The following is a 17,956-nucleotide window of genomic DNA, read 5'->3' on the forward strand; positions in this document are numbered from 1 at the left end:
AGGATTTGTTTCTGTGGGAGAAATTTATTCTGAACTCAACCTAGGAACTCTAGTCTTTATGGCCCTATATCATTGCGACTAGCTGCATGGAGATATTTAAATTTAAATAAAGTTAAACTATTTAAAACTCAGTCCCTCTGGCATACTGTCTCTACTTCAAGTGTATAATAGCCACATGGGATTTGTGGCTACCATATTGGACACTGTAGACATAGAACAACCCCATCATTGCAGAAAGTTCTATTGGATGGTGCTGAGCTAGGTCTGTGAGAAAGGAGAAAGTTTGGTGAATTAGTGATACAAACAAAGGAAGTGTGGCTACGTACGTAGATGAGAGGAAGAGTAATTAGAGGTGTCGCTGGAGGAACTAAGAGGTCAAGTCAGCTGGCCTATGATAAGAGACTGAGTTTAGGGCAAGGAGGACTTGTAGAGTTTTAACAGAGCAGAAGCAGGAAGATGAGTCAGGAGACTACAGAAGTGCTCCATGAGAAATTACAACGGATTGGGGAAGAATGAAAACCCAAAGAGAGGGAGGTGGTGTTTTATGGAAGGGAGAGGAGTGGGCTTGCCAATGGATGCCAGTAGGGAAAGAAGAGATCCCAAATGACATGGCTGGACTAATCTGCAGCCCCCTACCCTCTCACACATATCTCACCCCCCCCCTTTTTAAAAATAAGATTTATGTACTTGAAAGGCAGAATTACAGAAAGGAAGAGACAAAGAGAGATATCTTCCATCTGCCAGCTCTTTCCACAAATCACAATGGCCAGGGCTGTGCCAGGCTGAAGCCAGGAACCTTGAACTCCATTCAGGCCTCCCATGTGGATGTCAGGGGACCAAGTACTTGGACCATTTTCCCAGGTGCATTAGCAGAGAGCTGGCTTGGAGGTGGAATAGCCAGGACTCAAACTGATGCTCATATGGGATGCCAGCATTACAGGCAGAGGCTTTACCCAATGTGCCACAATCCTGGCTCCACATCTCAATTTCTTAAGAAGGTAAAGGGACACTAAGACTGAGATATAAAGAGATACTAAGATCAACAATCAGTAGGCAAAGGAATGAATTCTCTAAGGAGCTTCTAATGGTAATAACTTTGGCATGAAAGAAACAAAAAGCATACACACACTTAGCCCAACCTGGGAAGCACTGGGAACATGGCCTCTCCCTCTCCCACCTGACCTGGGGCAGAAGCACACTCCAAACATGCTTTGCTTCCAGGTCTTCATCACAGAGCTGGAGGGACAGTAGGACAAGGATGTCACAAACACATCGGGGGGGTGCTGATTCTTATGCCATGAAGTCAGCACGATAAGGGCAGCTAACAAGATGGAAATAAAGTATCAACCAAACAGTAATCTTATTTCCTCAGAATGATAAATGGGTTTAAATATAAAAGCAAACACTTCTAACTTTTCAGAACTTTGTGTGTGTGCTTTTTAAATAAGCCCTAAACAGAAGGCGAATTGTATGCTGGAATTCTGGTTGATGTTTTAGGTGTCACTTTCCATGGCCTTGCAGAGACAAGAGTCCTCACAAATGAGAATGGGAACTAGAGCACCTGAGGATGGTACCTTTAGGGACACCAAACAAGCTACCTGTAATGTTCTGCTCAGACCATGTTCAACTTGGCCTGGGAAGATGGCATCTGCCAGTGTTTTGACCTTGGACTTCCAGTTTCCAAAACTTGAGAAATGAATGTCTCCTGTGGAAGCAGCCCAGTCCGTGGTATTTTCTAGTAGCTCAGGATGACTAAGATGTGAGGTTTTAGACACACCCTGACACAATTTCAAAAAGTCAGCTAATTTATTAGGTCATTTCCTTAAGTGAAAAAAGGGTATCTCACCATAAAGAGTTGGTGATAAAATGAAAAACAGTCCTTGACAAAATTGAAATATCTGACTTTCAGACAATTAGTGAAAAACAGAGAAAAGTGTAAAAAATCTATTCATTTCTACTTTAATTTCTGTGATTCTCACCTTGCTTTGTAATCCTGAAGGTCAGATTTGAATGTGGTGCCTTTGTATCTGGAAATTCAACCATGGCTTTGAGAAAGAAAACTAAACTCTCATTTGCACAGGACTATGCAGCAGGATTTGGAATCAGAAGACACAGGTTTTAGGTCCAACTTCATTCCTTATTGGCTCTAGTAATTTCTCGAAGCCCCACTTCCCTTAACATGTAAAAAGGGTGGATGAGTTTGGTCACAACAGGATAAAGTTAGGAGTGCCAAGAAAAACAGGCGTCGTGGTGCAGTAGGTTAAGCTGCCAAACATGACGTAGGCATCACATATTAGAGTGCCACTTTGAGTCCCTGGCTGCTGCATTTCCAAACCAGGTCCCTCCTGATGCACCTGGGAAGGCAGCAGAAGATGGTCCAAGTGCTTGGGCCCTTGCCACTCTTATGGGAGACCGGAATGGAGTTCCTGGCTCCTGCTTTCAGCTGGTCCAGAACTGGCTGTTGCAGCCATTTGGAGAATGAACCATGGTACAGAAGATTCTCTTTGTTGTTCTTTCAAATAAATAAATCTTAAAAATATAATAATAAAGTACAAAGAAATGTAACTGATACATGGAGATTTCACATAGTCTGGGGTTAAGTACTCTCTGGGTCTTGAAAAGAGTTAAGAGAATTGAATCTTTCATTCCCCAGGACCACATAGGGTAGTGCAGGCCTGGGGTCAGAGAGGACTGGTTAGGAATCCCGGCGCCACTGCCTTAGCAGCGGGGTGACACTGGAGACTCATTAACCTCTCAGAGCCTCAACTCCCTGCTTCCCCTTGCTGGGCGCAGCCTTCGTCTCAGGAGAAAACTCATCTGTGGGTGTGAAATCTGTTCATAAAGTAAGGTATGTCTAACAATTTATATCATCATTTGCTTCTCTTTAATGGCTACCCAGCTGGGATGAGCCACATCTCTGTAGCTATTTTGAAGCATATATCAATACCCTGAACATCGTGTATCCCAGGGGCAAGTCCAACAACATTGGAAATTGATCAAACATGCCAGATAACTCTGCTAACCACTGGCACCAGAAAAATCAATGTTTGAGTACAGAGTCTTAAATACGGGGCTTGTTGTCCTATTGTCATACAAAGTTTCATGAAAAATACTAAATAACAGAAAGTAATTTATAGTTTAATTCCTTAATTAAACTAATTCCTTAATAAAAATAAAAAATAATAAAAAAGATTTGGAAATGGCAATAGTTTAATGAGCCCATTTTACTCATTGTCACCCAGTTGGAGAAAAAAAATTAATTTTATGAATATTCTTATACCTGAAAGTGAAACTAGTTCACAAAATAAAAACATACATAATCCAGTGCCAAAAACTGGTGATTTACACAAATCACCCCAGTTTATTTTTTCAAACAATGAGAAACAAAACAAAACAAAAACACGGTTCAGTTATTCAGTGTTTGAGACATTGGTAAACACTGTGTGCATCATTCAGAGTAAGCGTTCCTGGCAGTGAGCTCTGTGACACTTACTGCTGGCCCATGAATCTGCCTGAATTTAAATAAAGTGGAGAACTCATAGAGAATGCAGAGCTTATGCGAGTCAAAGACATCTTAGCACAATGTGCATTTAAAAAAAAGCCTTTGAAAAATATCCAAATCTCTAAAGGAATGAAAACACTCCCATTTTGTTGTTGGTTTTGCTCATCTTAAGTTATTAATTTTTGGTTTTTGAAGTAAACATTTTTTGCTATAAGGAAGGCGTTGTATGACGTTAGAAGTGGAAACCAACAGGCCACTGGCTAATTCATACGCTATCCTTCCCAGTCAAGTAGCTTTTCCCCCCCAAAAAACCCTCTTTCATGATTTTTGTTATGGTTCAGAAAAGTAAAGAAAATGATTTCAAGTATTCAATTCCTATCAAAAATTGGTATCAAAAGTAATAAAGGACCTAATTTTTTTATAATTCCATGTTTTAAAAAATAACTTAAGAAGCAAGAGGTCCGGCCCTTTACTTGTATAAATACCACAGCGTAACTAGAGTTTCTTAAGACAACGTGGAGACGAGTCTGTGTTTAGCACCTCAATCATTGATCTTAACGTTGGAAACGTCTCTGATACTGATGGAAGAGTCTTATAAGAAGGCGAAATACTGAAAAAGAAAAACACAAACAATGGGAATGAAAATTAACACGATTTTATCCAAAAAAGGCAGAGCCTATAATATTCATTTTCCAATACTCCATCTGCACATCAACTTAGACAATATTAGAGGGACAAGGAAGAGTTGTTAACATTACAGACCCTTCTAGGGCAACGCACTGTTAGCAGATGCTCAGGAATTCAACCAGACTGTTGGGAAAGAAAATTAAACTCTGATCCACAGAGGACTGTGTGCCTCATGTCCCACTGTGGTGTGTGCTGGACTTGGAATCAGAAACCTAGCTTACTCATTTTGGTGATCTCCCTAAGCCCTTCTTCTCTTATCTGTAACAACAAGGACAGTGTTCTCAACTCACAGAGTTACCACTGGTGCTGAATGAAATCCTAAAAGTCAAAGTACACTATGAAACATGGTCTATATGCCATGGTTGGGTTGTTTCCTTTCCTTAAGAATTCCTGAAAGATTCATGCTGTAAAATTATGTGTAGAACAGAAGCAAGATCTTTGACTCTGTGGTCATATTAACAAAACGTGTCTAACCTACTAAACCACAAACAGGAATGCACCGGGACAAAGTCTAACTGTTAGAGAACTTTTCATTGCAAAGCTAATGGAATATCTATAAACTGAGCAGCAGTGGACTACAAACACAAATTTCTCCATTTACACAGAACACAAATTGCCCAGCAACTATTAGTGGAAGGCAAAACGGGGGTTGATCAGGATATAAAAAATCAGAAGGGGAAAAATAGGTAAGGTCACCATGCATAGTAAAACTGTCAAAAGTTAAAAAGGAGAGAATCCTAAAGATAGTGCAGGAAAATGTCAAGTCACATACAAAGGGAAAGCCATTAGACTTAAGAGTAGACTTCTCAGCAGAGACCTACTGGCCAGAAGAGAATGGGATGGCACATTCAAGGTCTTGAAGGAAAAAAAACTTCACACCAAGAATACTGTATCCAGTTAAGTTATCCTTTAGAAGAAAAAATAAATTATTTTCAAAACAAAAACTGAAAGAATTCATCACCACCAGACCAGTCCTACAAGAAATCCTAAGGGAGTCCTACACTGGAAGTAAAAGGATTGGGGCCAAAGTTGTGGGGTGGTGGGGTAAACCACAGCCTGTAATGCTGGCATCACATATCAGAGTGCCAGTTTAAGTCCTGTCCTGGCTGTTCCACTTCTGATCCAGCCCCAGCTAGTCTGCCTGGGAAGGCAGCGGAAGGCAGCCCTGGTACTTAGACTTCTGCTACCCATGTGAGAGACCTGGAAGGAATTCCTGGCTCCTGGCCTCGGCCTGGCCCAGCCCCGATGGTTATGGCCATTTGAGCAGTGAACCAGTGAAAGGAAGATCTCTTTCTCTCTCTGTCTCTCCCTCTCTCTCTGTTACTCTGCCTTTCAAATAAATATAATAAATCCTTAAAAAAAAAAAAAGGTAAAAGAATCCTACCAACCAACATGGAAACACATGACAATACAAAATGACAGAGTAGAGATATAAAAGAGAAAGGGAAGAAGACAACACAGTCGTATCATGGCAGAAAGCTATGAAAACAAAAAGAGAAGCAGAAAGAAACAGAATATGCGAAACATTCAGTAAGCAATCAGTAAAACAACAGGAATTAGCTCTTATCTATCACCATTTATATTGAATGTCATTGAATTAACTGTCTCAGTCAAAAGATATAGGTTGGTCAAATCGATTTTTTGTTAAAAGACCCAACTACATGCTGCTTATAAGAAACTGATGTCACGGGCAAAGATATACATGGATGGAAAGTTAAGGGGTAGAAAAAGGTATGCCATGCAAATGCAAAAGAAAAATGAGCAGGAGCTGTTATACCCATATCAGGTAAAACAGACTTTAAATCAAAAAACTGTGAAAGGAGACAAAGGACAGTATATACTAGTAAGAGGATAGATTCAATAAGAAGAAGATAGAACAATCATAAATATACATGCAACCCAACATCAGACCACCCAAAAACATAAAGCAAATATTATTAGGCCTAAAGGGATAGGTTCCAGTACAATAATAGTGGGGGACTTCAACACCCCAGTGTCATCCATACCTAAAACCAACAAAGACACATCAGCATTGACCACAGAGCAAACAGACCTCACGGACATTTACAGAACATTTCATCTAACAGCTGTAGAATATACATTCTTGGCACATTTTCCAGGATAGACCATATATTAGGACACAATCCAGTCTCAGTAAAATCTAAAACACTGAAATCATACCATATATCTTCTCAGATCACAAAAGAATAAAACTGGAAATCAGTAACAAGAACAACTGAAAATTTGCAAATACAAGGAAACTGAACAATATACTACTAAATGACCAATGAATTACTGAAGAAATTAAAAAAGAAATAAAGAAATTCCTTGAACAAGTGTAAATAAAGACACATCATATCAAAGTCTGTGGGATACAGAAAAAGCAGTATTAAGAGAGAAGTTTATAGCACTAAGTACACATATTTAAAAAACAGAACAACTTCAAGTTAAACAATCTCAAGATGCATCTAAAAGGATTTAGAACAGCAACAAGCCAAACCCCAAATTAGCAGGATCCAAGCAATAATAAGGAAATTAGATTAGAAATTTAATTAGAAATAGTTAGAAATAAATGAAATTACAACTGAAAAAAGAGACATTACCACTGATCACAGAAATACAAAGGATCATAAGGAAGTACCATGAGGGGCCCACACTGTGCAGCAGCCGCAACATGGGCACCCCATATTGGAGCACGAGTCTGAATCCTGGCTGCTCTGCTGCCGATGCAGCCCCTTACTAAAGCACCTGGGAAAAGCAGCAGAGGATAGCCCCTTCCACCCATGCAGCAGGCTCAGAAGGAGTTCTGGGCTCCTGGCTTCAGCCTGGTTCAGCCCCAGCTGTTGTAGCTATCTGGGGAGTGAATCAATGATGGAAGATCTCTTTCTCCCTGTCTCTCCCTCTCTCTGCCTTTCAAGAAAAGGAAGGAAGGAAGGAAGGAAGGGAGGCAGGGAGGGAGGGAGGAAGACAGACCACAAACATATGCTAACAAACTGGAATATTGAAGAAATTGTTTGATAAATTCTAGATACAAACAACCTACCAAGTTGAAATCTAGAAGATACAGAATATCTAAACAGACAAATAACAAATGAAACTGAATCAGTAATTAAGTCTCCTATTAAGGAAAAATCCAGGATCTGAGGGCTTTACAAAAGGATCTTACAAGGCATTTAAAGAGGAACTCCAACACTTCTCAGACTTATTCCAAATTACTGGAAAGATGGAATTCTGCCAAATTCTTTTTATGAGACCAGCATTATTCTAATACTAAAACTAAAGACACAATACAAAAAATAAAAATAAAAACCAACATCCTTGATGAACATAGATGTAAAAATTCTTAAAAATATTAGCAAACTCAATTGAACACTATATCAGAAAGATCATACGTTACAATCAAGTGAGATTTATTCCAGGGATGCAAGGATTGTTCAACATTCACAACTCAATAAATGTAATAAATCACATTGACAGAATGAAGAACAAAAACCACATGTACATCTGAATGGATACAGAAAAAGCATTTGATAAACTCCAATATGCATTTATGAAAGCATTTCCCTTCAGATCTAGAATAAGACAAGGATGTCTACTTTTACCACTTTTACTCAAAATAGTATTGGGATTATTAACAAGAGCAATTGGGGGGGGGGGGAGAGCAGCAAAACTGGAAAGGAGGATGCCAAAATATTCATGTTTACATTTGACATGATTTCTCACATGGAAAAAACTAAGCACTCTACCAACAAGTTGTTGGATCCAATAAACCAATTTAGTAAAGTCACAGGACACAAAATCAACATACAAAAAAAGTAGTATTTTTATGGGGCCAGCCCCATGGTGCACTAGGTTAATCCTCTGCCTGTGGCACCGGTATCCCATATGGGTACCGGTTCTAGTCCTGGTTGCTTCTTTTCCAGTCCAGCTCTCTGCTGTGGCCTGGGAATGCAATAAAAGATGGCCCAAGTGCTTGGGCCCCTGCACCTGCATGGGAGACCAGGAAGAAGCACCTGGCTCCCGCCTTTGGATCGGTGCAGCTCCGGCTGTTGTGGCCATTTAGAGAGTGAACCAATGGAAGGAAGACCTTTCTCTCTGTCTCTCTCTCTCTCTGTCTGTAACTTTACCTGTCAAATAAATAAATAAAAATCTTTAAAAAGTAGCATTTTATATACAATAATGGCTTCACCAAAAGAGAAATCAAGAAAGAAATCTCATTCAAAATAGCTTTGAAAAAAAAATTTAGTAATAAACTTAACCACAGAAATGAAAGATCTCTACAAAGAAAATTATAAAACACTGATGAAAGAAATCAGGAACACCACAAAAAATGGGACTATATTCCTTGTTCATAGATTGGAAGAACTAATATTAGTAAAATGTTCATATTATCTAAAGCAATCTACAGATTCAATGCAAGGACCATCAAAATACTAATGACATTCTTTACAGAATTAGAGCAATTTTAAAATTCATACAGAACCACAAAAGACTCTGAGCAGCCAAAGAAATCCTGAGCCTTTACCCCAAAAATCCAAAAAGCATGGTATTGAAATAAAAACTGACAAACAGATCAATGGAACAGAATAAAAAACCTAGAAATTAATCCATGTGCACAGAACCAACTGATTTTTTTTAAAGATTTATTTATTTATTTGAAAGGCAGTTAGAGACAGAGAGAGAGGTCTTCCATCTGCTGGTTCACTCCCGAAAGGGCTGCAATGGCCAGGGCTGGGCCAGGCCAAAGCCAGGAACCTGGAGCTACATCTTGGTCTCCTAATTGGGTGCAGAAGCCCAAGGACTTGGGCTATCTTCTACTGCTTTTCCCAGGCATATTAGCAGGGAGGTGGATCAGAAGCGGAGCAGCTGGGACTCAAATTGGCATCCATATAGGATGCCGGTGTTGTAGTCAGAGGCTTAACCTGTTACACCACGACACCAGCCCTGAGCCAGCTGATTTTTGATAAAGGTGCCCAAGAACACACACTGGAGAGAGGACAGTCTTTTCAATAAAAAGTGCTAGCAAGACTGGACATACATATGTAGAAGAATGATATTAGATCCCTATCTCTCACCATAATAAAAATCTACTCAAGATGGATCAAAGATCTAAATGTAAGACTAGAAACTATGAAACTGCTAGAAGAAAATGTAGGGACAACCTTTAAGACATTGGTGTATGGAGCTGGTGCTGTGATGCAGCAGGTTAACGCCCTGGCCTGCAGCGCCGGCATCCTATATGGATACCGGTTCAAGTTCCAGCCTCTCCTCTTCTGATCCAGCTCTCTGCTATGGCCTGGGAAAGTCCCTGGGCCCCTGCACCCACGTAGGAGACCCAGAAGAAGCTCCTGGCTCCTGGCTTCGGATCAGCACAGTGCCAGTGTTGCAGTCATCTGGGGAGTGAACCAGCGGATGGAAGACCTCTCTCTGTCTCTACCTCTACCTCTCTCTGTAACTCTTTCAAATAAAATAAAATAAAATAAATCTTTAAAAGAAAATTGGTGTAGATGATGACTGACTTCTTGGTTAAGATCCCAAAGGCACAGGTAACAAAAGCAAAACTAGACAAATGTGATTATATAAAACTCAGAAGCTTCTGCAGAGCAAAAGGAACAATCAAATCATTGTTTCTTCCACTCAACAGAATGGAAGAAAATATTTGCAAGCTAGTTATGTGGCAAAAGTTCAATATCCAGAATATATCACAAACTCAAAAACTCAATAATAAAAACCAACTAAGCCAGTTAAGAAATAGGCAAAGGTTCAAAATCATTATTTAAAAAACCAAAAATTTTAAAAAAGCTTTAACCAAAAAAATAAAAATATCATATGGTAGTCCATAAATATGTATAATTGCTGCTAGTAAATGGAAAAGAAAATAATTTTTTAAAAGATTTATTGGCCGGCACCGCGGCTCAATAGGCTAATCCTCCGCCTTGTGGCACCGGCACACCGGGTTCTAGTCCCGGTCTGGGCAACGGATCCTTTCCCAGTTGCCCCTCTTCCAGTCCAGCTCTCTGCTGTGGCCTGGGAGTGCAGTGGAGGATGGCCCAAGTGCTTGGGCCCTGCACCCTATGGGAGACCAGGAGAAGCACCTGGCTTCTGGCTTCGGATCAGCGCGGTGCGCTGGCTGCAGCGCACTGGCCACAGCGGCCATTGGAGGGTGGAGGGTGAACCAATGGTAAAGGAAGACCTTTCTGTCTCTGTCTCTCTCTCTCTCACCGTCCACTCTGCCTGTCAAAAATAAATTTTTATTTATTTATTTATTTTAACGTCAGAGTTACACAGAGAGAGAAGGGAGGCAGAGAGAGAGAGGTCTTCCATCCACTGGCTCACTCCCCAGTTGGCCACATAATTTTTTAAAAAAAAATTATATGATTGAAACAAAAGAAATAAGCAAAGGACCCAATAGAAGCTCTCAGAAGGAATACAAATGGCCAACCAATACATGGAAAAATGCTGAATATTATTAACTATGCAAAACTAGAATGAGGTTTTATCTCATCCCCCATTAGAATGCTTGTTATCAAAAGTTGGGGCCTGGTGCTGTGGTGTATCGGGTAAAACCACTGCCTGCAGTGCTGGCATCCCATATGGGCGCTAGTTCAAGACCCAGTGCTCTTCTTCCTATCCAGCTCTCTGCTCTGGCCTGGGAAAGCAGTGGAGGATGGCTCAAGTCCTTGGGCCCCTGCACCCACATGGGAGACCCAGAAGAAGCTCTTGGTTCCTGGATTCGGATTGGCACAGCTCCAGCAGTTGCGGCCAATTGGGGAGTGAACCAGCGGATAGAAGACCTACCTCTCTCTCTCTCTCTCATTTTGCCTCTCCTCTCTCTTTGTAACTGTGACTTTCAAATAAATAAATAAATGAATCTTAAAAAAAAAAAAAAAAAAAAAGGCTGGCACCATGGCTCACTTGGCTATTTCTCCGCCTGTGGCGCTGGCACCCCAGGTTCTAGTCCTGGTTGGGGCGCCGGATTCTGTTTGCTTGCTCCTCTTAGTCCAGCTCTCTGCTGTGGCCCAGGAAGGCAGTGGAAAATGGCCCAAGTGCTTGGGCCCTGCACCTGCATGGGAGACCAGGAAGAAGCACCTGGCTCCTGGCTTCGGATTGGTGCAGCACGCCGGCCATGGAGGCCATTTGAGGGGTGAACCAATGGGAAAAGGAAGACCTTTCTCTCAGTGTCTCTCTCTCTCTCTCATTGTCTAACTCTGCCTGTCCAAAAAAAAAAAAAAAAAAAAAAAAAAAGTAAGCACTGCTGATGAGGATATGAAGAAAGAGAAACTCCTCCCTGGTTAGTCAAGTATGTTAATTCAGAATTAGTTTAATGCCTTAATTAAACTAATTAATAGTTTTGGACACTTAAAAGAGTCCTGAATTTGTACATAAAGGCTTAATTTTGAGTTTTTCTTGTTAGGGTTAAGGGTATCTTCCTACCCATCTTTCAACAGCTGTAGGGCAGACACATTAAAGCAGCTGTTTGTCATAATAAATATAATAAAACTGCAAAAAAAAGGGGGGGGGACTCTTACACATTGTTGGTGTAAATGCAAATTAGCACAGCTACTACCGAGAACAGTATGAAGATTTCTTTAAAAAACTAGAAATGGAACTGCCATATGACCCAGCAATCCTACTACTGGGTATGAACCCCAAAGACATGAAGTTACCATACCAAGGAGATACCTGTCTCACCATGTGTATAGCAGCACTGTTTACAACAGCCAAAATATGGAATCAATCAAGGTGACCGATGGTGATTGCCCATCAGATGAATGGGTAAAAGGTGGTATATGTACATAATGGGACATTACTCAGCCATTCAAAAGAATGAAATCTTGTCATTTGCAGCAAAATGGACTGAACTGGAGGACATCACTTTAAGCGAAATAAGCTAGACATAGAAAGACAAACACTGCATGTTTTCCCTCATAATGTAGGAGCTAAAAAAAACCTCTCTCAATCTGAACACAGAATAGTGATGGAAGAAGGGGTAAGAGGATAGAGGGAATTTGGATAATGGGTATCAAGACAGAGTCAGACCCAAGAAAGAAGTTCCTCATGTTATCATCATAGTGGGAAGCCTGCAGTCCACAATAACCTGGAATATATTATGAGAACAGAAGAAAGAAGCTGCAAGTCTCCAATCATAAAGTAATTTAAAGGGGAAATGCTGACTACCCTGTTTTGATCAGTATACACTGTATACATGCATAGAAATGTCATACTGCAGCCCATAAATAAGTACACTTATGGTTAACAAACTTTTTTTTAAAGAATAGGTAAGGTCAAATAGCAGACTTGCTTATTCTTTGTTAACTACAAAAGCCTCTGTGAATTTAACTTCACACTCCACTCTCCAGGGCTTCAGGAAAGATCAGAGTCTGCTGGACTCCTTGCTGGCAGTGACCGGCACGGGTAATTTCTGGCTAAACATTCCCTGCCTAACTTACAATGAAGAGTCACATTCTAAACCAGGTGCAGTGAAAATGCACCAGAATGGGCCAAGTACTACCACTCTGAGTACCAGTTCAAACTCATGCCTAAATACGGAGTCTGGGATAAAGTGTAAATAGGCCAAGGGAAAAGAATAGTTGTTTATGTAAATATTTGTAACTATTCTTTCAAAAACCATTTTATTTTTTATTCATCATTCAGTTTTATTCATATGCTCACTCTTAAAGGGTCATATATAACACACCATTTTAACCTCCTAACAGATTAAATACATTGAATCAAATACCAACTAGAAAATGAGTATAACCACACACTTTCCTATAGCTCCAAGGTAACAGGCAGCCCCTTTTCCCTCTGCAGTTGTCCTGTCCTTTTGTCCATCCCACCAAGTATTTACCTTTTCAAGTTCATCCAGCTTTTGGCTATTTTACTAAAGGCCTCTGAACCAGGGGCTGTCATAGCTTCAAAATCGACTAACTGAAAAAGAAAGAAATTTGGGATTGCGATTAAACACACAGAAGAAAGGCTTAGTTTGAGATCTGTTTAACTCACATACCTTAAAATAAAAACCTAATATGACCAAGTCTTTCCCCCCTCCAGCTCCCGCATACCTTCCCTTTGGGAATTTTCCCTGCTACTTCTTTTCCACTGGCCATCAGTGCTCCCACGATGACTGAATAAGCAATTACACTATTTAAATAAAAAACAAGTATCAGTTGGCCTAGTGCTATAAATATTTGTCACGTTAAATCTCACCATGAAGTTTCCCATCATAAAAGACTTAAGAATTCTTTGATATTAAACATTAAATATTTAATTAAACATAAGAATGCATTTATTTAAAAATATTATGAATGTGCTATTAAAATATTTACTAATTCATTATTTTAAGGGTAAATATCACCAAGGACATTTTTATTAGGAATTTTCTACTTGCTTTTTTCCATTCTTGTGAGATAGTCATTTTTAAAATGTGACTGTTTATACATTAACAATTTCATGAGGCTTGGCTTTCAAATGGATATATATAATAAACTTCATAAATTCAATTATATCAATCTTATTTCTTATGCACAGAAAATATTGTCCCCCAAAAGAAAAAACAAGCAGGACATATTGTCAGCACGTAGTTAACAGGCTGGCATATTTCAACTCCGGGGAAATGTGTGTAAATCACGACGTGGCTGATGGAGGCTGAGACATACACAGGGTGCCTCTGCCTGCTGTCCTGGGCCCTCCTGGGCAGCGGGTGTACAGGCCTGGGGTGGGAGGTGTTTGGAAGAGAGCACGCTCTGGGCCTGGCAAGAGGAGAGATGGTTGGCTGGTTCAGGGTGAGGGGGCAAAGGCAAGGGGGACCTTGCATGGGAACTATGGTGTTCTGCTTTTCTCAAAACCACTGTAACTGGGGCTGGTGCTGTGGCATAGTGGGTAAAGCCACTGCCTGCAGTCCCGGCATCCCATATGGGTGCCAGTTCTAGTCCCAGCTGCTCCACTTCTGATCCAGCTCTCTACTATGACCTGGTAAAGCAGTAGAAGATGGCCCAAGTGCTTAGGCCCCTGCACCCCCGTGGGAGACACAGAAGCTCCTGGCTCCTGGCTTCAGACAGGCCCAGCTCCAGCCGTTGTGGCCATTTGGGGAGTGAAACAGTGGATGAAAGATCTGTCTCTCTGCCTGTACCTCTCTGTAACTCTTTCAAATAAATAAATAAATATTAAAAAAAAAAAAAAAAACCACCATAACTGAGGGATTAGCTTTTGAGAGGGAGTTGTCTGACTGGGAGATAGGACAACATGAACACCTTCAGAGCAAGCTCCTGGTGCTAGAAGCAGACACAGAGAAAGTGAGGCAGTTGCCAGGACTGTTGACCAGGGACCTCACAGAGGCGATGGACACATGCACTGTATCTTTGAAAGTCTGGGGTGGGGGCCGGCGCCATGGCTCACTTGGTTAATCCTCTGCCTGCTGCGCCAGCATCCCATATGGTTCTAGTCCCAGTTGCTCCTCTTCCAGTCTAGCTCTCTGCTGTGGCCTGGGAAGGCAGTGGAGGATGGCCCAAGTGCTTGGGCCCTGCACCCGCATGGGAGACCAGGAGGAAGCACCTGGCTCCTAGCTTTGGATCAGTGCAATGCCAGGTGTAGCGGCCATTTGGGGAGTGAACCAACGGAAGGAAGACCTTTCTCTCTGTCTCTCTTTCTCACTGTCTATAACTCTACCTGTCAAATTAAATTAATTAATTAATTAAAAAAAGAAAGTCTAGGGTGGGGATAAAGGAGGCAGAGGAAGAGGCTGGAAGGTGTGGTGCAGAGCCAGTGAGAGGACCCAGCAGAGGGCCACAGAAGAAAACAAAGGGCAAGGGGAGAAGTGGAGGCAAATCCAGGCAGAGCAGGGACCAGCTCTGGGCACTGTGCTCCATGTGCCTGGGCTCCCAGTTGCACTCACTGGCTTTGGAGAGCTGCTAACGACCTGTGGGGCTCAGAGAGCAGTAGCCACGTCTGGATGCAGGGAGAGGAGTTAGAAACATCCTGGCAGGAGATGACAAGGTCTGAACTACAGGGATAGGGGTGAGCATAAGGACAAGAAGCAGACGTGTCAAGGGGCTAAATGAACAGGCTTTAGTCCAAACACTTGACTGAGGTGGCACTTCCTTCAATGCCACATGGGAACCAATGGAGATAACTGAAGACAAAGACATGCACTAGGCATTTGGCGAGAGTCCACAGAAAGTTCTGATAAAAGGTGGTATGCACAGGTCTTACATCATGTATTTCTTCAGTAGACTAACACCTGCTATGCTGATAATATAATATTTATGGTTTTATTTTGCTTCAATGCTTTTTTAAAATTAAAAAAAAATTTTTTTTTGACAGGCAGAGTTAGACAGTGAGAGAGAGAAAGAGACAGAAAGGTCTTCCTTCCATTGGTTCACCCCCGAAATGGCTGCTACAGCTGGCGCGCTGCACCAACCTGAAGCCAGGAGCCAGGTGCTTCCCCCTGGTCTCCCATGAAGGTGCAGGGCCCAAGCACTTGGGCCATCCTCTACTGCCCTCCCAGGCCACAGCAGAGAGCTGGACTGGAAGAGGGGCAACCGGGACAGAATCCTGCGTCCCAACCGGAACTAGAACCCGGGGTGTCGGCACCGCAGGCGGAGGATTAGCCTAGTGAGCTGCAGCGCTGGCCACTTCAATGCTTTTTAAACACTGAAACAACATTTTCTACCACATTCAGGGGTAGCATTTTTTTAATGTAAAGACAATCAAGTATTTACTTTTAGCAAAAACATCTTAAATTCAAGTATTTGTGAGGGACGGCAATATGCCATTTACACAGTACCAGGGAAAAAAGAATGAAGAGAAACTCCACACACACACGTATTCCTTGTAATCATGGCATCTAAAAACACACCTTGATGCACTCATGCAAGTAGCAGCAACTTATTTGGAATAATAAAAACAGTAAGGAATGACAGGTGACCCAAAGTATACAGCATTAAGGTTAAAGGTCAACCAATGGCTCATAAGGGACTGGCATCAAACATGACAGTACACAGAAACAATGTGTGGCACAACAGTAGGGCTCCAATGAGCTTTCATTGAATGAATGGTTCCCTAACTTTCTTTTCTTTCTTTCTTTTTTTTTTTTTTTTTTTTTTTTTGACAGGCAGAGTTAGACAGAGAGAGAGGTCTTCCTTCTGTTGGTTCACCCTCCAAATGGCCACTACAGCAGGCTCGCTGTGCTGATTCGAAGCCAGGAGCCAGGTACTTACTCCTGGTCTCCCATGCGGGTGCAGGGCCCAAGCACTTGGGCCATCCTCCACTGCACTCCCAGGCCACAGCAGAGAGCTGGACTGGAAGAGGAGCAACCGGGACAGAATCCGGCGCCCCAACCGGGACTAGAACCTGGTGTGCCGGCGCTGCAGGCAGAGGGTTAGCTTAGTGAGCCACGGCACTGGCCAGAATGGTTCCCTAACTTTTACAATCCTTTTGACAATGTGATTGTAGATCCAGGAAGTAATTTCTTTTTAAATTTTATTTAAGGAATATAAACTTCATGCATTTTATGTATACAAATTTAGGAACATAGTGATTCTTCCCACCCTACCTCACTCCTACCCATACTCCCACCCTTACCCCCCCCCCCATTCCCATTCTTATTTTTCAGGAAGTAATTTTTATGTGGATTCTCTTTACCATTTCTTCGTATACTTTTGTATTTCCATAATAAGAAGTAAGAGCAAATAAGAAGAAAATGCTTTTAGATTTTATAAATGTTTATAGGATATTACTTACCTGGATCCCCGAGATAATGGCATTAAATTATAAAAGTAATAAACTAAGGATAAGATTAAGTTGCAGACAGCATCAGCCTCCTAGGGAAAAAAAAAGACACAGGCTCATGAACTTAAATACTAGATTACAAACTGATTTTTCATTGGGGACAAGACATATAAGAATCATTGGCATCAGGAAAAGGAATGTTTCACTCTTCTGTAAGAACCACTTTTCACATTCTTGAATAGTCTGTACCCTTTTGTATCATTCCTTCTAATGAAAGGATATTATACCAGAACAGTTTAATTTAGAGCAATGTCTTCCCGGCTGTTTCTTAAACTGCAACCTTATGATAAACATAAAAATCCTTTAATCAATATTTTTGAAATGTCAAAATAAGTTACAATTTAAAAATCTAAAAGCACTTATCAATACCTAATATACTCTCCCAAACAACATTTTTCCCTACTCCAAAAGATGTTGATAAGCTCTCCTCACTTCACCCTGAGATGTATGTGATAAATATACTTACTTAAGTATATAGTTAAGTGTTTAATTATGTGAAAGAACTGACTAAGTGTAAGAGAAATAAAGTGACTTCTTGTGAGCCAGAGGTACCTATTGTAGAACATGGTGCCAGGCAGAAAGTGCCTACCACAGAGACAAGCCAGAGCCTACCAAGGAGCCCACTTCAGTCCTGGCAGGCCACCAACAGAACCGACCACAGACCAGGAAAAGGCCATTCAAGTGCAAAAGAGACACAACTTCAGCCAATCAAAATGCATCATCTAGTTTAAACTGAGAAGCTCAGTGCAAATATATAGTTAGAAGCAATAATCACAATGAAGGGAAGAAAATGGGAGGAAAAGGTGAAGCACAGATCGTTTTTATTACAGACTAACCTTTGCATTTAAATCTTGTCAAAGCCCAAACGTACGGTAACGTAGCACAGTAATGGTGGTTATAAATTACAAATGTATCCTCCTCCCCCTTTACTATAAGTTACTAAATATGGGAGTTTTTGGCCTATAAGAATATTAGAAA

At 41.2% G+C, this 17,956-nt stretch overlaps 1 protein-coding gene across 11 annotated transcripts in view; it reads right to left on the reverse strand.

The window, feature by feature from the left end:
• Positions 1-3,320: 3,320 nt before the first annotated feature.
• TTC13 (tetratricopeptide repeat domain 13) overlaps positions 3,321-17,956 on the reverse strand; it is a 93,571-nt gene continuing 78,935 nt past the window's right edge. For 9 of the 11 annotated variants that reach the window (XR_016218985.1, XR_016218984.1, XR_016218981.1 and 6 more), the window contains 4 exons: positions 16,931-17,010; positions 13,255-13,333; positions 13,041-13,120; positions 3,321-4,112 (listed from right to left, as the gene is read on the reverse strand). Coding sequence is in view for 6 of the 11 variants with exons in the window: in XM_089311570.1 (XP_089167696.1) it covers positions 3,998-4,112; positions 13,041-13,120; positions 13,255-13,333; positions 16,931-17,010 (354 nt within the window). In the remaining 5 variants the exon portion in view is untranslated. Of the gene's footprint in view, positions 4,113-13,040; positions 13,121-13,254; positions 13,334-16,930; positions 17,011-17,814; positions 17,939-17,956 lie in introns of all 11 variants that reach the window. The other 2 variants (XR_016218983.1, XR_016218979.1) reach the window with 1 other exon arrangement.

Source organism: Oryctolagus cuniculus, chromosome 13 (genome assembly GCF_051225735.1).
Source record: "Oryctolagus cuniculus isolate XC-2025 breed Fujian yellow rabbit chromosome 13, ASM5122573v1, whole genome shotgun sequence".
Classification (NCBI taxonomy): Eukaryota; Metazoa; Chordata; class Mammalia; order Lagomorpha; family Leporidae; genus Oryctolagus; species Oryctolagus cuniculus.